The 23,801-nt window shown below is 40.0% G+C and overlaps 1 protein-coding gene and 1 long non-coding RNA gene across 2 annotated transcripts in view; one reads left to right on the top strand and one right to left on the bottom strand.

The window, feature by feature from the left end:
- The window catches only part of LOC136015112 (uncharacterized), a 9,462-nt gene extending 8,716 nt beyond the window's left edge, over positions 1–746 (bottom strand). Inside the window, exon 1 of the long non-coding RNA XR_010613078.1 lies at positions 63–746. This is a non-coding gene — a long non-coding RNA (uncharacterized LOC136015112). The remainder of the gene's footprint in view (positions 1–62) is intronic.
- LATS1 (large tumor suppressor kinase 1) lies at positions 556–23,801 on the top strand. Its single transcript, XM_065680556.1, has 8 exons — positions 556–754; positions 4,719–5,226; positions 9,201–9,351; positions 11,194–12,722; positions 16,462–17,044; positions 18,104–18,286; positions 18,521–18,627; positions 19,644–23,801. The coding sequence occupies exons 2-8, from the start codon at positions 4,876–4,878 to the stop codon at positions 20,157–20,159; spliced, it is 3,420 nt and encodes a 1,139-aa protein (XP_065536628.1). The 5' UTR covers positions 556–754; positions 4,719–4,875; the 3' UTR covers positions 20,160–23,801.

Genomic DNA, 23,801 nt, shown 5'->3' with positions numbered 1-23,801 from the left:
ACTTTACTTCCACGTCAGCAAGAACAAGGCCGCCTTGATCTGTTGTGATAAGAGTGCCTTACCTGATCTGAACTTGCACGTCTGGCTGGAGGAGATGGATGGTGTGGTGGGGACGGGGCTCTCCGTCCCCTCGTACAGGGCTGTATGGAGGTGCCGCTGTGTTTGAAATGCCACGCTCAGCCTGAAAACAAACGGGCGAGGTGCATCCCAGAGGAATAAGTGGTGGGTAATCCTTCCTGGCGCATGTCGGTCCCTCACGAGTCCTTCATTGCGGCAATAACTGGCCCACGGAGACTCGGCAAAAGTGTTCCCCGATGGAAAATCCGTGTTTGTCCATCGAACATAGCTCTGCCACAGAAAAACAGAAGCAGCGGTGGGGGGGCTCTACCGTGGTCGCACCGCTGCCCGAGAGGACGCGCTGCCATTCCCGGTGCCGCTCCAGCCCCTGGGCTATCGTGGTCGGGGGCCGCCGGGCTCCATCCGGGTCGGGGTTGCGCGAGGGGGGGCGCCAGCCGCGCAAGGCAGGCCGGGATCTGCCCATATCCGGGAAGCCCTCCGCGGCGGAGACACCGACAAAATGGCGGTGCCGAACTGAGAGGCCCGTGGCGGCGGCGGCAGGCGCTGGCGGACGGATCGAGGCAGCCGCTGCCGGCATCGCGGAGGGCCGCGGCGGTCGTCGCCGCGCGGGCGGGGCTGAGCTTTGTGCGCCCACGCCCGGCCCCGGGGCGCTGCCGCCGCTGCCTTCTCGCCGCAGGTAGGTCCGTTGCGCCGTGGTGGCCAAGGAGGGGCGGCGGTGAGGCTGGGCAGAGGCCGCTGGTGGGGGGCGAGAGGCCGAGGAGCGGCCCAAGCTCGGGTACGAGCGAGCCCGTTCCGGCACAGTAGCCCAGGGAGAGCTGGGCCCTTCTTGCGCTGCCGGGAACGGGCGGGACGCGGCCGCGGGAGACGTTGCCGGCGCCGGTTCCGCTGCTGAGAGCTGGTGTTTCGGAAGGTGGCTTCTCGTTCGCTGGGAGTCAGCTCCTCGGGAGGGGCAGCGGGGCCCTTGCGCCGCCGCCGGGCGGGTGTTCCTCCGGCCTTGCGGTGGTGCTGGGCCCCGCCGGCCAGGGCGAGGAGGAGAGGGCCGGCGGTGTGGGGGGCCCAGCGCAGCTGCACCAGACCGCCCTCGGGTCACGGCCTGGGGCTGGCCGGGCGGCAAAGCGCGGTGTCCCGATGCGGTGGTATGGAGCCGGGATACTCGTGCATGTCGTATGCCCGGCGCTGCAGCACTGCAGGGCCAGGTGGCTCTTGACGCGCTGCTGTGTTGCGGGAGTCGCCTTGGTACCAGCCTGTGCCAGCTGCCAGCGCAGCGCACACTTTCGTCCTCGGTCGCTGTCCTGCTGTAGCCGTAAGGATCACTCTTGCATGCGCTAGAAATCTGCCGCGGCTACTGGGAATAACCGGGAATGTGTTTGTCCGTGAGGAGAGCTGTATCCTGTTCAGGGAGATAGCAGAATGTAAAAATGGAAACAAGCAGGGCAAACACACAGTGTTCCCAGTGTTCAGCTAGCCTCTGGTCATTTCCAGCTCAGTCTCCCCTGACTCTGTGTAGTTGTGTTCATTTACTTATTTCAGGGCCCACTTTTCTTCTCATCCGATGGAAACATTTAGCATTGGAAATTCATCCTGTGGCAAATCGCTTTACGGCTCAATGACCTGTTAACTGAAGAACAGCTTCCTTTTGTTGGTTTGAACCAAGCCCCTACAGACTTGATTTTACATCTCCCAAATTCTTTGTTGTTTCATCCCCCCCTACGAATAAAGCATTGTGATTATGTATAAAATAACTTATTGCAATAGTAGATGAGAGATGGAACCAAAATAGATTAATGTCTGGCATTCTATACTTAGTTGGAAATATGAGTGTTTAAAAGTATGTTAAAAACTTTTGTAGATGAGAGATGTTACAGATCCATTACAAGGTTTTGTATTATTTTCCGCAGAAGAACTTGGAAGACATTGACAGTTGCATGCAACCATTCTGAGTTTTCATTCAAATGCCAGTTTTTAAGTCCAGCCTTTCATTATTATACTGTAAAAATAAAAGTTTAGGGTCTTTTTTCTGGACAGTTTGACTTGTAGAGGAAATTACTTTATCCCATATTTTGAAAAGAACTGAAAAATTTTTTTAAATTACTTTAGGGAAGTGGAGAACTTCAGCAGTAGAAACGGCTGCATTAACAAACAGATCTATCACACTTAATGATACAAAACTGCAAGGGGGAAGAGATGTCAGTTCTCTTGGATACAGTTTCTGGTTGCTAGTTCAGAGGTACAGAATTGAGATGGATCTGAGATGGATTTCTTCCTGAGCAGTCAAAACTTTCTTGCTTTAGGAGGTATGTGAATATCTACAAGAGGAGGTGACTTCTGAATTTTGAGGCTTGCACACAAAGCAAGGTGAACTGTAGTAATACTTGCTTTTTTGTACTTCATTTAATGGGAGCGCCTATTCAGCTGGGTTTCTGAGCAATTAAGGCTGTAGTTTTGCATGTATATCAAACTGCTGTTACCCATCACTGATGCCAAAAGAAACAACCCACCAAGAAAAAGTTACTGGTTTTTATCTGGGTAAGCCCGTTAGCTTGATTCATTCTATGGCCTTACAAACACTTATGCTGGCAATGGTAAGTGGTGGGAGATAAGTGGACTGGCTGGGTTACACCGGTAAAGCCCCGCTTCTGCAAAAAAATTGTGAACGTGCAGCTTTATTTTCCAAGACTGCTTAGTCTTGGAAATATCCTGTTATGCTGCAATTGCCAGCAGAGTAATAGCTATCAAACGCTTGGAGCACCTCTGTCTTAAAGTTCACAAAGCACCTTAGAAAGAAATATGATTCTCTCAGCTTTGCATCTAAGGAAATGGGAGCACAAGCTGATTGTGCCCTCCCTCAGTGATAGACTCTGGGTCTCCTCATTTTTGGTTTAAGTGTCCTGTTTATTTAGCCTTGATTTCTCTCAGGGGTGTTGTATTTGTTTGTCTCAGCTACCTGTGGTGTAACCATAAAATGAGTATTGAAATGCCAGATGAAGTTATGGTGAAATACACAGGTGCAAAGCAACTGTTTTCTCCTGAATTCCAGGCCTTGGAACTTGTTGAAAGGAATAACTTGTGTAGGGATTTATTTTTTATTTTTTTTTTCCTCTCATTGGTATGTGTGTGGCACAAGATCAATACCAACTGTTTTATTTAGATTGATAATGGCGAGCTAGGCATTACTCCTAATTTTGATTGAATTTGAACAGGTAATCTAAATTACTAAGCCTTGTTGTCTTATGTTTTGGGATGAGTTTATGCTAGAGGTCTCACTCTTCTGGAGGTAGCAGTTCTTTTGTTATTAACGTAGATCCTCGCGCTTGGGTATCCAGCACGTGTTTTGAAGCAGGTCACTTGGAAAGAAAAGGAACATCTGTAGCAAAACTAGTAAAATGGTCTAAATGTAGTTACTTGGAAAAAGTGGTTTTGACCAAGTATTTTCATGCGGTCTTAAATATGGCCTGCTTTGAAAGTGGCCAAAATTAAATTACATTTTAATTGCTCTCATGCCATACTTTCTGCTGAATCCAGATTTCCTAATGCTTTGAGCAAAACTTCACTGTTTATTAATAAAATTCACTGATGTCTGTTGATTTTTCCTTAGTCAGTGAGCACTGAAGAATTGTATGTTATCAGACTGCAGGAAGAAACTTAAATGTACGTTGGTAGTTATATTAGTTTAAGGTTTCAAACCATCACAGGTCAAAAAAAGCACTTAAGATAGTTCCATTAGAGAAACTTATTTCTGAAGTGGATCTCCAAGGGGAATGGGACTAAGTGGGCTTTCCCCCCTTGTGTTTCTTTTCATAGTCCTTATTTATGTGTTACTTCAAGCTTTCAGGGTGTATTAGTTTATGGTAGTTCTGTTTCCCTTACCAAATGTCACAGCTATGCTCTCGCTGAATTTGATGCTTGAACTGTTAAACAGTTTTACAATGAAAAATTTTGATTAAATTTTGTTTTCTTTCTCCCTGCTCTCACCTTCCCTTCTGTAAAATAAATTAAAAAATAACTATTGATGAAGGCTGATTCGGGAAGACTTGAGCTAGGAGACTGTGAAAGCTTAGAAAACCCTAAACAGGTTTAAATGGCACATGGTACAAGAAGTCATAAAGTTGCATGAGATGAGCTAGGCAAGTGTTTACTTTTTACATACGTGACTGCTGCAGAATGGGTAAAATCATGGTGATTATATACTCTCACTGATGTACTTTGTTCTTCTCACTTCCATCTACTTGAGGAGCTTGATGTCAGGATTGTTGGAACAACTAGGGTATTAGGTCCACGTCCCAGTGAACTGGGTAGTAGAGTTGGTACCTTCAGCTATAGGAGTGTTGGTGGGGAGAATGTGGGTGATGTATAGAGACAGCACCCAGCAGAAAGGGAAGGCACACACAGCTGTTCATACCTGCTGTTGAAAGCTCTGTCCACCACACCGAGTTCCTCTTCCCTCTGTCCATGTCCTGTGCAATTCAGGACCGTTTGGACTTGAGGTGCCTAAACCATGTTTTATTAATGTACTGTTTGAAACCTGTCATGGTTTAACTGTAAAGGCAGTGCTGCATGTGAACATTTCCCTGCCACCAGTGCTACATTGTGAACTTTGTCACTGCTGTATGTGTAATGGGATTGTTTTGTTTTGTTAACAGGATAGCAGTTTGGGTTGTGATGAACTCCAGCACTACAGGAACCATGGTTTCACAGTGAAGAGCCACTGCTTTCCCCAGTTCTAAAACTACCAGCCGCCCTTCCTTGAGTTTTGGTGTGTGCGAGTCCTTGGTGGAGGCTGCATATATACATGTTTTCATGAAGAGAAGTGAGAAGCCAGAAGGTTATAGACAGATGAGGCCTAAGACTTTTCCTGCCAGTAACTATACTGGCAGCAGCCAGCAGATGCTACAGGAAATACGAGAGAGCCTCAGGAATTTACCTAAACCCTCAGATGCTGCTAAAGCTGATCATAGCATGGGTAAAATGTTATCTGAAGATCCAAGACATGGCAGAAATCCCCCCAAATTTGTAACATATCATAAAGTTTTGCAGGAGATCAGAAACTCACTTCTGCCTTTTGCAAATGAAACAACCTCAGCTGTCAAAGGAACGTCAGAGGTTAATCGACAAATGCTGCAAGACTTACAAGCTGCTGGCTTTGATGAGGTGAAATGTTTTATTTTCAAGATTTGGTGTGCTGCTAACTATAAACCATAAGTTCAGGTTGGAGGGGGTGTTGATCATGGAATGTTTGAACACCATATGATAAGCAAAATGGGGTCTTGAAAACCTGGTAGGTTTCTAATTAGGACGTGTAACTGGCAGTAGTAGGGGATGAAGGAGAGGAATAGAAGGATTTAGACAGGCCTGGCTTTTTTTTTTTTTTTTTCTTTTAAGCATCTTGTGCAGTTCTTATGTCTTAGGAGTTGGTTGTCTTAATTATTTACATAATTTTAGATGGAGAGAACTGGGTTCTCTAGAATGGATTTTGCCTCTGATACTGAATGGGATTTTGGCTCTGATACTGAATTGGGTTTTGGATTATGCTCAGTTAAAATATGTTGATAACATATGGCCATTCTGAATTGGAAGGCAGTACCATATATTTCAGAAGTTAATTTTAATGAGATTTTTACATCTGTGACTAACAGAAACTCAAACTTTGTGCAGAAAGAAATTTTGCTGTCCTTCCTTTACGCAATTTGTCCAACCAAGGTAAAATAACAAGGTACCCGACAAAGCTAGTTGTCTGGTGTCTTCTCCGTGGTATATTCTCAAGACAAAAATTCTCTTGAAAATCTTGGGCATAAGTAATTATTCTGCTGTTATTTTAATTATAATAACAGGGAACTAAATAATTTTTCAATATAGTTATTTAAATTATTGACTGAAATTGTTTCCATTCATTTTAATAAGTGAAAGGAGTCTGAAAAACGCTTTCCAGGAGTAAAAAATGAATATGCTTGTAGCTCCTGTGTTTTTACTGGGACTTGCACCTCAAAGTAAATTACATCTGCTTTCATGCCTTCTCTTTAAAACCTGAGTACAAAAGCAGGTTTATAAAAAAAACTAGCAAACCACTCATCTTTCCAAAGGATGAAGGCACAGTACCACAGCAGGGATTGCCTTTACAGAAATGGCACCACTTGCAGTAGTGACCACTCACAAGTTCTGCTGGCTATGATGCTATGGTATTTATAGAGGGATCCACCTCCTACCAAGAGTGACCTCCAAAACTATCAACTGGCATTTCCTCAAAAATGTCCTAGTGTCAGGTGCTGATGGTGGTTTTTCATGTTTCTTTTGCTTTCTCAGATACACAGTGCAGGCTGTGTTTTAGTAAAAGTAGAAGGATTTTTTTAATGATAAAGTATTTCAGAGTAATTTGCTCCTCAGTGGTTTGTGCTGAGGTTTTTTTTTCTTTCTTGAGTAGATCAGTTCTCAGATCCATTTTTACAGATAGAACCTTCAGTCAGCTTTGCAAACTAAATAATGCTATTTCGCTGGCTAATAAACTAGAAAGGTGGTTTTTGCTTGATCCTTTGTATCTTGAAGCCTTTTGCTTTGTTCTTGGTTACAACTGCAAATCCCCAGGACACTTGTGATTCTATGGACCCTGTTTCAGGCATAGTGCCAGTGTAAGCTGTCTCTGCCATGTGTTAACACAGAGTTGGGTTGCCACAATAGTCAGTATCGCACTGGCCTGTGTACACCACCAGAATGGATAGAGATGAAGCAGGAAAGCATTTTTCTTGGTGGGGGGTATTTGAGAAAGCAAGTAGCGTTGAAATGGGGATGTATTTTGAGTGGGGATTGTCTTATGGACTGGGGTGTCCTGCCTAGTTGTGAGCAGCTGGTCTGGGCTGTTTCTGACTTCCACTGGGCATGTTTGTGGTTCAGCAGCTCACACATAGAACGTCTTAATTTTCTGATGTCAGGTGCATTACCGGCTTTCTGTACACACTGACCTCCCCAGTATGTCTGTAGTGAAGGCCATGTGTAACTGCTAGGTACCACATCCATTTTTTTAATTTAATTTACTTCAATTTGGACCTGTTTGTATTAGCAGTGTTTCCTCATTTCAGCTTTTAATGAGATTTCATCAAGGTGTTGAAAATGGATTTAAAGTAAAAATGCAGGTTTGTCCCTTTGCCATTATTGTGGAGTCACTGCTTGGTGACTCAGTCACCATTTAAAGTTTTGAAAGGTAATCAATTTATTTTGTACCTTTTTTTTAATATATTGAATATCACAAATGTTCTAGTTATTCCCCCCACCCCTCAAGTAGTAGGAAGTATTCAGTATTAAAGCTGAACAGATAGATAGATGCCTGTCAGGATCAGGTATATACATATAGTGTGTCTATAGATAGTTATATATATGTGTGTATGTGTATAGTAATTATGTGAGAATGCAGTTCATTGGGTTTGGGGTTTTTTTTCTGTTTTTTTGTTTTGATTTTTGGTTTATTTGTTTGTTTTTGTTTCTAAAACCATCCTAAATAGCTTACAGGAAATCTTTCTCACTTATTAGGATTCAGATTCAGTCTTCGTATGTTCTGTGTAAGGTGATACTGTTAAAGACATCGAATACTTCATGTCACATAGGCGACCATGTGTTTTGTTCCTCAGCTGGAGAGGAGGGAGATTCTTTGGCTCTTAATCATGTTTTCTGGTTAGTGGAGAAGGAGCTAAATTTAATCTCTTCAAATAATGCTGGTTCTGTACTTTGAAATTCTGTCTGTTTTTACAGCTTGGTGATGTGAACTTGTAGATTTAGGTTTCTATATTGTAGGATTACTTGGCTAAAAAAAAGAAAAACAGTAAACTTGGGGTTGAAACTGATTGAGAATTCAAGTCAATAGGTAGGAATGAATGATGGGTCCCACAAAAGTACATTCAAATTGGAAATTAAATACTCTGAACACCTTAACCTTCTCTTTGCACAATGATCAAATAGCATACTGGTGCTGAAAATGTACTACTTTGCAATGGATCAGTCTTGCCTACGGTAGTTACAGTCATAACTATGTCGCGAAGGAGCTATAAGATCAAAAGTTTTACTTGCTTTTTCAGCAGTGTCATCTGGTCTGTAAAGATTGTGACAACCTTAATAGTTCTTGTTTTAATGTTAAAATCCTTAAGTTTCTGCTTTGTTCATTGAACTACTTGTTTCTAAGGGCTGTATGTAATTTTGTGATTTTTGTAGTGTTAAAAATGTTCACAGTCATGGTGAAAGTGTAAATGTGGGTTTGAATGTGAAATCAATACTGACTGAGCTTGCTTTGATGTCCCATTGATTTTAGTAGGAGGTGAATGCTGTCATATCTAGGTAACCTGTTGAAACGCAGAGTGAGCTGAAATGGTTGCTTCCATATGACAAAGTACATCCGTAACAAGTCACTAAGGACAGCGTACTTAATTATAAGAAGTCAAGGTGTAGATTTGTTTCAGACTTGAGTCAGTTGCAGGAATCCTGTTCAGTATACAGTGCCTGTCTTCTGACCATCTCTGGAATTCTGCTGCGTGACCTTGATCTCATTCAAGTCAGTGGAAAAACCACTGGCGCATAATACATTTTCCCTTGACAGAGATGGGATTGGCCATCAGATCAAAGCTTGTGTTTGGAGCTTTTAAGAGCACACAACCACAAAAATAACAGAATTTCTGCCAATAAGGCTGTCTTCATCAGGAAAAATTCTTAGGGAGAAACTAACAGATATTTGTTGACAGAAGTTAAGATGAGCAAAACCCAGTGTTCTGAATTTCACGTTAGGGTGTCTTTCATAGCATAGCTTAGGTTGGAAAAGACCTCTGGTCATCATGTAACTAGTTGATACCTGGGTAGTGTGTATGGGCAATAAATGCTGATACAAGCAAGCTGTACGAATGACAAGGTGGCAGGATTTACATCACACTGCAGCACTTCAACAAGTTAACTTTTTTCCCTGAAGATCCAGAGTTAGTGCTTTGGAGGATCTGTTTTGGAGAAAACATTTTAAAAGTATTTTTAAATTGATTGAGAGAAATCAGTTATGTACTTGTTAAAATTACTGGAGGATATTTGGCAGAATAACCATGATTTTTGGTATTTTTGCCATTTTCTTGTAAATTATTTTTTGCATATAATTTTGCCTTTAGGATATGGTTATACAAGCTCTTAGACAAACTAACAACCGTAGTATAGAAGCTGCCATCGAATTTATAAGTAAAATGAGCTACCAGGATCCTCGTCGGGAGCAGATGGTTGCAGCAGCAGCAAGGCCTGTGAATGCAGGGATGAAACCACCAGGTAGGTGTATCCATAGTAACTCACTGAGTGTATTTGTATAGGTAAAATGTATAAACCATCAAATTCCTCCTTCTTATGCTCACAGTGGAACAGGGGAGATTTAAAATACAGTTCTTTTGCTTTTAAAAATAGAATGTCATATACATAGTATAATTCTCCTGAAAGATAGGTACATTTGACATAAGTTTCTTAAACAATTCTTTTTATAACTAAGTGGGTTTAGTACTGTATGAAAATATTTTGTATCAGGAGTGGCATTCAGATCTCGTTTTAGTCATTTTTGTGCCTCACTGATGTGATGCCCATATTTTCTTCTCAGTGTCAGGTGCCATTTAGAAGTCAGTGGTGAGCACGGAATTCTTGTTTTAATTTTTTGCCTTTTCACACACACTGCCATGAAGCAGCACTGTGTATTTGTATTTTTGTGTCTATATATGTGCTTATGTATCGTATGGCTACAGTTTTGTATTATAGGATGTCCTGTTTCAAAATCCCCCCTTCTGCTTAATTTTCTGTTTGGCTCCAGGTTTTGTTTGTATGGTTTTTAAGGCAGACTTCATATTTTTATAGATGTTAGGGGACAGACTATAGCTATAGTAGCAACAGAGCCAAAATGTTACCACTTGCTATTATTGCTCTCTTAACACATGCAAGCACGTTTTAAATACATCTTGATGCTTTTCTTTTTTTAACAGACTTTAGTAGCATACACCTAAATAACTTTCAAATGCAGCGGAAATACTGAACTTCATTCAAATAAAAGTTGAGTGCTGAGCTGCCAGCACTGTAAAGTTACATTTTAAGTTGGCCGTGTAGGTATGAGGAAGAATTGGTATCAAGAGTAGCCAAGTACAGCATTATTTTCATTTAGGCTGTGAAGCGGACTTAGTTCTTACATGAAGCTTCTGGCTAAATGCCACCATTTAGCCATGAATTTCATTGTTACTTGCAAAGATAGTTATTAACATGTTCTTTAACTGAAGGCACAGTGACTTTGAGCAGTTACACTACTATATGTGTTTACAAGTGCTTCAGTAATAATGTAAAAAGCACAGTAAGTCTGCATGCACTATCAGTTCCTTGTGTATTATTTTGTTTGTATGATGCAAATAACACCTATGAAGTAAATATATTGTAGGGTTAAGGTTTGCTTTCATGCAGTTTGAATTCTTGCCTCTCTACAACACTTCTACTCATAAAACTGTAACTTTTAAAGTATCGAATTTCACATGAAAGGAATAAAAGAAGTTTGGATGAACTGTATGAATACAAGAGTGTAAGCAGGCTTTCTGATTGGACAACATTCAGTTCAATTTTAGTTTAAAAACTCTTAAATGTTTTTTAAGTGTTAAACTGGAAGGAATAGCGAGGTGACTGAATGTATCTTTTTTCCACACTACTGCTTTATTTTGTTAGTACTGTGCATCTCTTGAGAGTTACTTGTATGCATGATTAGTGTGCCTGATAAGACAGGCATACATAGAGTGCTGATATGTAGGCATACATGGTGTGCCTAATAATTGTGCACATTCCCATCTTTTTTCAATTAAAAATTGAGTGCATCTGCAATTGAAGCAAAATGCATCTTAAATAAAGTAATCACAAAAACCTCTGATACTAGTTTTATTGCATTCTTTGCTCTTACACTGTGTACTGAACATGTAACCATAGCTTATTGTGTACTGCTAGATAGAGATAATTTTTCGTGTGAAGTAGTGGATTATGCTATGTCGGAGAATTCCCATCCTATTTCTGCAGTAATTAATTCAAAAGAATAAAATATCCAAAGCAGTAAATGGAAATTACTTCTAATAATATAAATATGTCTTCTTTTTGTTGAAGGAGGGACTGTACAGCAATCTGTTAACCGCAAGCAGAGCTGGAAGGGTTCTAAGGAGTCCTTGGTTCCTCAGCGACATGGGCCTTCCCTGGGAGATGGTGTAGTTTATCGCTCAGAAAGCCCCAGCTCTCAGCCTGATGTGGGAAGGCCGCTATCTGGATCTGGCATTGCAGCATTTGCTCAGGCTCATCCTGGAAATGGACAGAGAGTGAACCCCCCACCTCTGCCACAGATAAGGAGTGTCACTCCTCCTCCTCCACCTCCTCGAGGACACACACCCCCTCCAAGGGGAACGACTCCTCCACCTCCTTCCTGGGAACCAAACTCTCAAACAAAGCGTTACTCTGGAAACATGGAGTATGTGATCTCTCGTATTTCTCCGGTGCCACCAGGAGCATGGCAGGATGGTTACCCACCTCCACCTATGAATCCTCCACCCATAAACTCTTCCACACAGGGTCAGAGAGGCATGAGCACTGTCCCCATTGGCAGGCAACCAATAATCATGCAGAGTTCTGCCAACAGCAAATTTAGTTTTCCCTCAGGAAGAGCTGGAATGCAAAATGGCAATTGTCAGGCAGAGTTCATAGTTCACCAGAATATGGTGTCTGGGAACTCAGTGAGTCGCCAGCCACCCCCATACCCCATGAATCCAACCAACAGACAAAGTCCCACAGCACTACAGATGCAGGCAGGGGGATCTGCTCCTCCTTCAGCATATACCAATGGAAGTCTTCCTCAGGCAATGATGGTGCCAAATAGAAATAGTCACAACATGGAACTTTACAATACAACTGTAGCTGGAATACCTGCGTCTTGGTCACAGCCTTCACCTATGCAGCCACAGTCATCGCCTGGCAACGGGCATGACATGCCTGCATGGCAACCCAATGTTCCTGTACGGTCAAATTCTTTCAACAACCATCATGGCAATAGGCAGAGTCACTCCAGCAACTCTCAGCCTTCAGCTACAACAGTAACAGCTATAACACCAGCTCCCATTCAGCCACCAGTAAAAAGTATGCGTGTGTTAAAACCTGAGCTACAGACTGCCCTAGCGCCCAGTCACCCTTCCTGGATGCCACAGCCAGTGCAATCTGTTCAGACCATTCCCTTCTCTGAGAGTCCTTCTACAAACATGGCAGTTATGGCCCCTGTTGGAGAGGCTCCAAATTACCAGGGTCCCCCACCACCCTACCCAAAACACTTGTTACACCAGAATCCCTCTGTCAATCTCTATGAGACAGGACCCAAGCTCAACAAGGAGGAGCCACCTATTTTATCCAAGGAGGATGAGAATGAAAAGAATTATGAATGTGTTGATTCAACAGATAAAGAAAAGAAACAAATTACAACATCACCTGTTCCTGTTAGAAAAAACAAGAAAGATGAAGAAAGAAGAGAGTCCCGCATTCAAAGCTATTCCCCTCAGGCCTTTAAATTCTTCATGGAGCAGCACGTGGAGAATATACTGAAGTCACATCAACAGCGTTTGCATCGGAAAAAACAACTAGAGAATGAAATGATGCGGGTAAACTCTTCATTCTTTTTAAACCTCTGACTAGAACTGTTCCTGTATTACTTTGAAGAAGTATGTCTTAATTGTAGGATGCTTAAATAGTGTAGATAAATAGGACATTGTGGTATATCATGCTATAAATATCTGTTGTTAGTGTGTTGGGTTTTTTTTTAAAGACAAACTGCAGGTACAAGCAAAGCAGGGACAAGTCATAGGCTAGTTAATGCATTTATGTAGTCATGCAAACAGTGATAACTTTTATGTTCTGCAGTTTGTTTCCAGTAGTGACAAGGGGGTTTTAAGTTTAAATTAAAAAAAAATGTGTATTTAAAAGTTAGATTTTTAGAATGAAAGAGACCTGGTACCTTTTGCCTCCAGCTCCAGACTGTAAGAGGATCTCTTTAAATGATGGGTAATTGAATGGGATAAGAAAACCCAGACATCAATAAAAACATGTAAAATCAGCTTCCTTGTCCCAATATGAAGTCTCAGTAGTCTATTTCCGGGATTTCAGTGTTCTACTAAACCAAATCCAAAGGGTAAAAGGTGGAGCTGATATATACGTGTCATTTCAGAAGAGGAAATAGTGAGAAGTAGTGCAGTTAAGATTTGCAGAAATGGAAGTTCAAGATGTGTTACTTACGTCTATTTCTTAACAATTGTAGCTGAAAATTTGACACATATGAGGTACCTTTTAATTTATTCTATAGAAGAATGCATTTGGCTTATGCCCTTTCTTTAAGTACTGTTTCTTAAATGTGTTCTCTTTTTGAAAATTTTTACTGTAAATTGCAATATTTAAGTGTTTGCTTAATCACCAATATGTAAATGTTAGCAAGATTTCTTCCTGGAACTCTTTCTAGATCTTTATTCTTAGTCTTCTCTCTTTCCTTTTCACTTCCACTAACAGCTGATTTAAACTGTTAAGGTGTTGGAAGCTTTCCTGAACTCTGTAGCCTCCATCCCTGTGTAGACAAGTAAGATTCTGGAGCAACAGTCTTTATTAAGAATAGCATGATCCCTTTTTAGAGGGCTTTGCATGCAATCCTGCATCAAAACTAAGCATGAATTTATTTTGACTATTTTTGAATATTTAAATGTAAGATTATAATTAATGTTGATTTGCAAACTTCACTTTCCCTTCTTACTGTCTTGTGTTTCATAGTATCTCAAGCATAAGTATTACTTATATAACAGCATTGATACAACTTTCCTTGATATTTTTGTTGTGCATTTGAAGCACTCTAGTAAATGTCTTATAAAATGCAGGTTTTGATATTTGTACTAGATTTACAGCTGGGATGTTTAATTACAGGCTGAAGGGTGGAAAATGGGGAAAATGGTGGAAAACGCTGCAGCAGAGCTCTCCTTTTTGACCGGAATATAGGAGAGGAATCCCAGAACAGTGGGATCCCACTAGAGAAATACCTACCCTCGCAGGATGCTGTATTTCTAGCATATGTGATATTTTTCTATGCTATCAGGTTTCCTAAAGAATAGAGTGCAGCTATCTCAAAAATATTTATCCATATTTAGATGTGTGAATTTGGCCAAGAATTATGCTAGGTGTCTTTGCTGCAAAGAGAAACTAAAGTAATGATTTAAGATACAGCAAGATGAGAAGGGAGAAGAACAATAGTCAATTGCGTGATGATACAGAGCAATTCAGAAAGTTCTTGTGTCAGGCATTGACTAGAAATAATGGGACATGTAAGTGCATGAGCATTTGTAAGCTGACAAATTTGGTTAATTCTTGGTAAATGCTCTAGCTGAGGAGAGTTGTAGGGGAAAATCGGCAATGCAGAGCGATCAGTTTGTGATTAATACTTGTTTTAGTGGATGGCATAGGAAAAAGTGCAGATGCCTGGTTCTAACTATCCTAACTGATTTCTGTTTGCTGACAAAAAACTTGTCTGAAATTTGAAACATTCTTCCCCATTTAAATCTTACTGTACTGATACTCCTTGTGAAGTTTGCTTGGGTAGACAAGTATTTCGTATGCATTTTTCCTAATTGCATCTCCTTTGGATCCATTTTTGTTATGATGCCTGTAAGAAATTTACTGTGTTCTAACCCCATTTTCTTTAATATGTGATATACAGTATTCCTAAAAGTATTTTTAAGACACTGAATGATACCTAGTTGATCTTTTACCTTGCTGTTTTTCTCAGTCACATCTATTATATTTTCCTTCAAATTATGTTCTAAGTTAGGCAAAGTATACATCATCTATTAACTTGAGGTTATACAGGCCAAGACTAGTGGTTACCTAATCCTGGTGACAGTCCTGAGTACTGTTATGCAGAAAACATCTTAAAACAGTTGAAGCTTTACGGAGATGGAAGCAGCAAGATTTGGTATTAAGTTGATAAGATGTGATGATAAGAAATTGAAAACTTCACAGTTGTGATGTTTGCAGGGGTTCAGTTTGGCCATGTTCAGTTTTATGATTAGAATGTCCAGGAAAAAATAAGGGAATATACTGTAGGTTGAACTTGGAAATCATTGCTGCAGGATGGTGATTTCAAGCCAGGTTGGCAGGTAGAGATGCTATGAAAAAGGGAGCATACAAGATTTTAAAAATGCTGACAGAAAACAAAAGGAAGAATGAGCATCAAGCTGTGGGGCGGGTAGCATCACAGAGAAAAGAATATAAAAACTGAAGAAAGATTCTGTTCACATTGAAACAAAAAAGAAGAGAGAATCAGATTCCAGGGCCTGAAATGTGCCAAGAAAAATGGCACTGGAGCCGAATGGCACTTTAAAGGAATTTAAACCAGCAAAAATACAGTAGGAAGAAGCCAGGCTGGAATACGAGGAGAATGCTCAGTGTGGTTCTTGTAGATAAGGGTTTCCATGCTGTAGGTTATGAGTTATGTATGGCCTGTGAGTGTTTCAGCTGTCAGAATGTTAGTGGTATTGGTCAGAACACAAGGGATGTTCATTCAAGACAGGGGTATATACACAGATAGGAGCCGAGAACAGATACCATGGAGAGGAGTGAGATGCTTCAGAGAAACTGCTCTGCCCAGCTAGTTGGTATGCAGAGTGGAGACAGAGACTGGGACTGAAGTCTTGTTAGAAAGAGGTGGGTTATGCAATAAGAGGAAAGGTCTAGGCTTGTGGCTGAGACACGTGCTTAGTGTGGGCCGGCAGTAGGAAATGTTGCCAGGTAGATCTGGTTGATGTAGCTACACAGGGAAGCATGAGAGGGAGAGAGCTGCATGCTTCCTCCTGCAACTGAAGTTCCACTGACAGCAGAAGTTTAGTGACTTCTGCTCTAGCTAGAGAGTGGAAGCCTTTCCCATAGCAGCTCTTGAAGTAGCCCTCAGCAACTGGCTGCTTCTAGGCTTATCTTGGCTTCCTTACCTCTGAAAAGAGAATCAGGGAGGCAGCTGAGGTACACTCTTATTCAGATAAGTATTATTTGCAGCAGTTTTATCAGTAGTTTGTAAATTACCCTTTCTCACCTTGAGAACATATTCCTTTCTCAAGAACCTTCTGGTGCATGGCACCTCGTGCATTTTGGTGTTGAAAGCGATCCTTTTATTTTACTTTTTTTTTTCATCACTCCTACATGTTTTCACAGAATCTTAATGTGTACATTAAACCAGAACAAAACCCTTTTAAGTATTATTTTCCATGCTGTATATAAGTATTTGGTTTGCTCTGCCTAAGCCTTGTAAATATAAGATCACCAAGAATTAAGAGTACCATTCACTCTTCAGATTTAATTCTGTTTGCTGCACAGGTTGGGTTGTCACCAGAAGCCCGAGATCAAATGAGGAAGATGTTGTGCCAGAAAGAGTCTAATTATATTCGACTAAGAAGAGCTAAAATGGACAAGTCAATGTTTGTAAAAATTAAAACCCTGGGAGTTGGTGCATTTGGAGAAGTTTGCTTAGCAAGAAAAGTGGATACTAATGCGTTGTATGCAACCAAAACACTGAGGAAAAAAGACGTCTTGCTTAGAAATCAAGTTGCTCATGTGAAAGCTGAGCGGGATATCCTTGCAGAAGCTGATAATGAATGGGTGGTTCGCCTGTACTATTCATTCCAAGATAAGGACAATCTGTACTTTGTAATGGACTACATTCCAGGAGGTGATATGATGAGTCTTCTAATTAGAATGGGTGTATTTCCAGAAAATCTGGCACGGTTCTACACAGCAGAACTGACCTGTGCAGTTGAAAGTGTTCATAAAATGGGCTTCATCCACAGAGATATTAAACCTGATAATATCTTGATAGACCGTGATGGTCATATTAAATTGACTGACTTTGGGCTCTGTACAGGTTTTCGATGGACCCACGATTCAAAATACTACCAGAGTGGTAAGAGAAATATAAAAGGCTTCTTTGTTCCTTTGTTGATGTGTCATTCTTTGCAAGGAATTAAATAATAAATGAGCAGCAAGAAGACTGTGCTGTTTAATTTCTGAATAATAATGCATCTAACAGTATGTCTGCACACCACTCGGATTGTAGAAAGCAACGTTTAGCATGGGAGAGTTTGTAAGTGTGAGCATTGATTCCTTAAGGAAGAAGGAATGATTTATGCTGTTGTAAATTTGTCCTGTTAGTGGTTTCTGAAACTTGAAAAGAGAAGATTGCAGCACTAGCAAGATAATTACATAGACAACAGTCCGTACTCCTGAAACTACATTTACATTATTACTATTACATTTAAAACTATCTTAAAGATAGGTTTAAAAAAAAAAAAACAAAACAAAACTTGCCCCAGGTTCTGAGTGTGTCATGAACTTTTAGTGTAACCCGTTGATTTCTGAGAAAGGTTTAAGTAGACTTATAGAAATCCTACTTGATTACTTAAAACATCAACTAAAAGAAAGAGCAAAAAACCTTCACAGTTCCAGGAGTGTTAAAATACAAATTTTGTAATAAGCTATTTTTAATTTCCAAAAATGAAGCTGTATCATCAAAACCAATTTTTAAATCACTTTTGACTTGTTTTTATAAAAATATCATGTATCTTAGGCCACACTTACACAGTCTCTGGAGAGAAGTTAAAGATTTAAAATCTGATTTTATTTTTGGATGCTTTAAATATTGGGGGGTTCTCTTTACGTAAGAGCAAGAACAGTATACATCCTGTACCCCCAATGTGATTATGTTAAGGAAAAAACAAGAAAAGATTAAACTTGACACTTTCTCAGAGTTATGTAAAAAAATAACTGGAAAAAAAACCCCACTGTTCTCAAAAGCTGGTAGTTTATATCATAAGCAAAAAGTCAAAATCTTGCTGTTGATGACCATTTCAACTCTCAGAGCTGATTTTGTCTTGTAACAAGAAATGTTACTAGATCAGGAAAATTTCATATTAGATAAGAACTAATCTTTGTCAATTTTGGCATCTTTCTCACTTGATTATAGGTGATCATGCACGTCAAGACAGTATGGATTTCAGCAGTGAATGGGGTGACCCAGCAAATTGCAGGTGTGGAGATCGGCTGAAGCCACTTGAACGCAGGGCTGCACGTCAGCATCAGCGCTGTCTGGCCCATTCCCTTGTTGGCACACCCAATTATATTGCACCAGAAGTGTTGTTGCGAACAGGTAATGCATTTCTGTATGGTAATCTCAGTGCAAAGTGACTGATTTTCAGGTAGCTTGCTTCACCTTCCTGACAGCACCCCTTTTGCCAAGTATATAATATTTTGACAAAAAGTAAATAGTTGTTAATATGGAAATCTTAAGTATTGAATTCTGTTGTGAACCCTTTTCATTCTTAGAAATACAAGACTAAAATTATACTAAGGCTTTGACTACTTTGTTTTGACTTCATTTCAGGTTACACACAGTTGTGTGACTGGTGGAGTGTTGGAGTAATTCTCTTTGAAATGCTAGTGGGGCAGCCTCCATTCCTGGCACAAACACCACTGGAAACACAAATGAAGGTATTTTAAAAGCCTGGTATTTAGCCTGAAAAGTAGGCTTGAAACTTAGATAGTCTTTCTAATTTGTAGTGTGATGAAAGGTGATTTTTAGAGTGCTGCTCTATCTGAGCATGCTATAAAATAACACAATTTTAAACTTCACATTACTATGGTGGGGCACTTAATTTGTAAAGGGACTTCAAGGATCACGTTCATGTCTTTTATCTGGTCATAAGTAAACATGCCAACTAAAAATCACATTTCAGATCTTGGCCATTCCCTCTCACTTCTTGAACCTGTTGCAGTTATCTCCACTTTTTTCTCCTCTTTCAGCATCTGAGTGTTCTTTTCCCACCACTTGTCTTCCATGCCTGCTTACCTGCAGATTTCCTTTGTATTGTGGTGTATCTGCAAATTGTGATGTATCTGCAAGTGCTCAGCATGCAGAGGTGGAGGAGCAGCAGATAACTGTGGCTGCTCAGGGTTATGGGCAGCTCGGAGCCACTGGCTCCTTCCTTCCTGAGCCCCAGCTGCTTCAGAGAAACCACCAGGGCAATCTTCTGCAGGTGCCATTTTTGCAAAAGTGCATTCAGCTTGCAAAATAGGAGTTGGCTCAGCTATAGTGCAGGGTTGGATTTTATTGTTTTAAGTCTGTTAATCTTTCCAGTGCATCAAATAAATCATCGTTCATTTCCCTCACCTTCTTTATAAGACTGTAAGCCATATGTCTGATACTGGGTTCCAGGTGCTGGATTTTGTTGTACTTTTGTTGGTTTATAGGGGCATTCCCTACTGTGCCAGACTCTAGATTTGGAATGTGAAAAAACTTTACCTGCATTTTGCCAGATTTCCAGGCAAAATACCCATTGCGTTTCTGAAGACGCAGCTTCATGTTTTCCCCTCTCACTTGTGAAAACACACATATTGAACAATACTTTGTGGCTATTTGAAGTATTTTTGTTTTGTTGTTTTAATTTTCACTGTTTTTTCCTTCTTGTGAAATCGTATATAGAGTAACACCTCTTTTTGCTTTAAAGGTTATCAACTGGCAAACTGCACTTCATATTCCACCTCAAGCTAAATTGACTCCAGAGGCCTCCGATCTTATTATTAAACTCTGCCGAGGGCCAGAAGATCGTTTAGGCAAAAATGGTGCAGATGAAATAAAAGCTCATCCATTTTTTAAAACAATTGATTTTTCAAGTGATCTACGGCGGCAGTCTGCTTTCTACATTCCCAAAATTGCTCATCCTACAGACACATCCAACTTTGATCCAGTTGATCCAGATAAATTGTGGAGTGATGATGATAAGGAAGGGAACAGAAATGATACACTCAATGGATGGTACAAAAATGGCAAACATCCTGAACATGCTTTCTATGAGTTCACTTTCCGAAGGTTTTTTGATGACAATGGCTACCCATACAACAATCCAAAGCCCATTGAGTATGAGTATGGTAGTTCCCAAAACTCAGCACAGCAGTCAGATGATGATGATGATGATGAACAGTCAGGTAGAGGAGTTCAGAACCGTGACCTGGTTTATGTTTAGTAGAGGAATAAAGATTAAAAACTAAATAAACTTGTTTTGCAGCTGAAGTTTTTGAGAAGTCTCTTAAGAGAATGGAGAAAAGATTGCTACAGTAAATACATGCACACTTCTTATTTTTTAAACACTAAGGAAATTGTGTCTTTCCCTCTCTGTACATTTTGTTTTCCCAGAATACGGGGAAATCCTTCTCAAGTATTAATTTATTCCAGCATTATTAATTGTTTAATTTAGGAAAGAGAGAGTTGATCTTAGGTAAAAAAAATCACTTAAATTTTATTATTGGTTCTCTGTACTCTAAGTACTCGAAATAGGAAATAGTGATCAAGGGGTTTGTTTTTTTTTTTTCCTGAAGATGATGCCTATTACTTATTTGTACATATGCTGAATAATTTTAGAAAACAAAATCTTTGCTTCAGAACTTTTAATGAGTCTTTCCTTGCATTGACCAAATATAAAACCTACTTTATGCTTAATAGAGCTTTCTGATACATTTCCGAAGAGAAAAAAGAAAAAAAAGGCTGCTGTACCTTCACTTCTCACTGTATTTAGCTTGATAATTCACAGTATTGGAAAAACTGAGCCGTCTATCTGGTGAAATGTTTCCAGCTGCTGTGGTAGTGGTATAGTTCTCAGCTTTGGAACAAGAAAGTATCAGTCTTTGCTACAGTGTGATTGTAAAGTCATAAAGAATTAGAACTAGTATTTTATTAAATAGTAATTGAATTTAACAGTAGTAATGCTGTAGCATGTGCCTGGTACTCCTAAAGCAGAAGGACTGCTCTCTCAGGAGCAACTCGATTGTATCCTGTCATCAGTTCTATCATTATGAGAGGAAAAGAAACTTTAGGAAAAACACTTTTTGAAATGTAGTTTAGTTTCCTGACTAAATCCAAACTGTAAAAAGTGTGTACAGTTCTGCTTTAGTTGAGATTTTTAGTGTGAAAAATAAATTCTAGAATAATTTCTTTATTAAAGGTTTGAGATAGTAATGGAGAAAGATGATAAATTATGGCATTTGAGACTGTTGTGGAGACCAGTTTCACTGGCTTTAATAGTTTTCATCCTAGTTATGCAGACAGTGAGGAGAAATGTCATGCTCCATCTGAGCCATCACTACAGTTTCAGTGGTCCATCTTTCACAGTCCCATTCATAACCAAATTAGGAACTGAACAGCTGTGTCTGCTGCCTTCTGCATTACTGTTTTCACAGTTTCACTCAGCAGGTGAGCAGACATCCCCTTGGGTCTCATGGTGGGAGGGTCCTAAGCATGATGAAGTTGCTGGGACCAAGGAGGGGGGCAGCCCTCTGTGCAGCTTCCCTGGGACAAGATCAGGAGCTACAGGTGAGAGGCAGGAAGAAATACAGGGTTTACCTCTCTTTCTCTCTCCCCTGCTTTCTCCTGAAGTTAACACAGTGGTAAAGAAAATGCATTATTTTTAGTAAATTTCATGTCTTTTTTAACATTGCCTCCTCCTTGGAACTGAATTCCAAAGGATAATCTAATACTGTGCCTGTAAGCATTACTGCTTTCCTGAACTATTTGTGCCACTGCACTGGCATTGTGACTGTCTAAAAATCATGAAATTGGTGTTCATAACTGTTCTTGCAGCAAACGCCAGGTACTAGTTTACTTTTCTCACCAAGCTGGTTCAAGAAATTCTGGTGCGCTTCAGGCCATTTGTTCCCTTTCTGTGTGTGTCTCTGTGCCAGTGCAACTGTCTGCAGTTCTAAGCTAAATACTAGATCAGTGAAAAAACCCCTTGATGTTTACAAGATACGTCTGAATGCTAAAGGTGTTCACCTGAGTGATCCAGTTTCCAGTGTGGTCCAAAAACTGATTTATATTGGCATAACTGAGGAAGGAGTAAACTGCAGAAAAGGCAGTTTGGCAGCCTTTTCTGCCAAAGAAAGCAGGGGGAAACGTCTTAGACTTGGTCAAGGAGAAAACATTTGTGGAAGTTCATTCCTCTACTGTGAAGTCGTTATCATGGTTAGAAGATGGTTTTCTTTTCCCAAGCAGGTAGTTAGTTGCTTCCTGTAATGCAAATGAGTTTGTATCTTAACAAAATTCATGTTCTGTCTGCTTGTTCCACAGTTGTTGAAATAGAATAGCTTTTAAGATTCATTTAATTTAGCCTAAATATTATAAAGTGGCTGCAGTGTATAACTACTCCATTTTATATATTATGTAAAAAAGATTGTTTTCCATGTAAATAAACTTTAAAGTTATGCTCCTTCGTACTAAGTATCCCAGTAAAACTGGTCTATTTGTCTTGGAGTAAAGTATAATATATTACTGGTTAAAGGTGATTTAATCAAGCCTGCTTTACCATTTGTGAAGTGTGCAGAGAAAACAATGTCAATTCTTCATTAAATTGACTGTTAAAATTTCATTTTTTATCTGAGTATATTTCTCCTCTGCCTGCATTGTATTATGGTTTAACACTATAACTGGTCTTTAGCCAGTGTGTTGGAAAAAAAAAAAAGGGGGTCCTGTAAAGGCATCAGTGCAGTTCCATAAAAGCAAAACTGTTTGCTTAGTTTAAGGACATGTGCAAGTACTGAAATATTAAATATTCTGCCATTTTTAAAGAAACATAGGGAGAGCTCATACCTGTAGAATGTGGTAGATGCTTCTGGCATTTTCTGTTACCTTGTGTTAGAAGTTGTAGTCTACCTTGTTTGAATTTTGCCACCTACATGCTGCAGTATTGTATATTTTCTTGCAGAAAGGCAGTGTGTTACAGTCCAAGTTCTCTGAGAAAGTTAGTTTTACATAAATGTCGTCACAGCTGTCCATGCTGTGCCTGACCCATGTTTTGAAACTTCTTGTTTCATACGTAGATTTGGAGTCTGTTGAGATTCTTCATAGCTGCTGCTTAAAACATGGGTGTTTCACTGGTGACCTATGATGGGGATTGGTTTGTACAGACAGGTGAGCAGAGAGGCTCTTAACCAGCAGCTGTGGAATTCTGCCATAAGTTTTAGTTCAGGTTACTTTAACTTTGTATAGCATGAAAGCAAATTTCTCTTTTATGTTCTCTTGTATACATATTAACTGTATTTATAAAATGTTCTATAATCCTGTAACTGTACTGTAAATACTATTTGATACTCAGTGGCATTCTATCCTAGGGCAGGCCCTCTTGCTGTGTCTTTTCTATCCTCTATTTGTAATAGAATCTATAGGATATATGGCTAGAAAGTTTCTTTGAGACTGAAGTATCTTCTGCTGTTGCAAAGCTGTGAGTGGAAATGATTTATTTAGACTCCCTTTAATATTATTCAGCTAACAGGCAGTGCAGTAGGTGGGTTCTTAGATGATGCTACTGCCAGCCAAGATACTATTAGGCTTTGGTTTCAGATGACTTTGGTGTTTCAGATCAGACCCTAAAATCTGTTTGCTTTAATTCAGCCAAAGCAAAAAGATTGTAAATTGGGTCAATGTTGTAGTAAAATGTTTGAATGCCTTAAGATGCTCCTGGTGAAAGCACTATTCAAGTTTACTGATTTATATATATCTATATAGATATATATAGATATATTCCATATGTGTATATGTATATATAATGTCTTTGTATTATAAATATCCTTCTGATTGTCAGTTCTTTTGGATCTTCCAATTAAATATGTAGACCACA

The sequence above is a fragment of the Lathamus discolor genome, chromosome 5, assembly GCF_037157495.1.
Source record: "Lathamus discolor isolate bLatDis1 chromosome 5, bLatDis1.hap1, whole genome shotgun sequence".
NCBI classification, from domain to species: Eukaryota; Metazoa; Chordata; class Aves; order Psittaciformes; family Psittacidae; genus Lathamus; species Lathamus discolor.
Note: the sequence above shows the minus strand (reverse complement) of the source record. Positions and strands in the feature narration are given on the sequence as shown.

Bases quoted from the DNA above. Each gene is read 5' to 3' on its own strand.
- LATS1 (XM_065680556.1), top strand. From the start codon at position 4,876: ATGAAGAGAAGTGAGAAGCCAGAAGGTTATAGACAGATGAGGCCTAAG. The intron at 9,352-11,193 runs GTAGGTGTATCC...TTTTTGTTGAAG, and splicing joins TGCAGGGATGAAACCACCAG to GAGGGACTGTACAGCAATCT. The intron at 17,045-18,103 runs GTAAGAGAAATA...ACTTGATTATAG, and splicing joins TTCAAAATACTACCAGAGTG to GTGATCATGCACGTCAAGAC.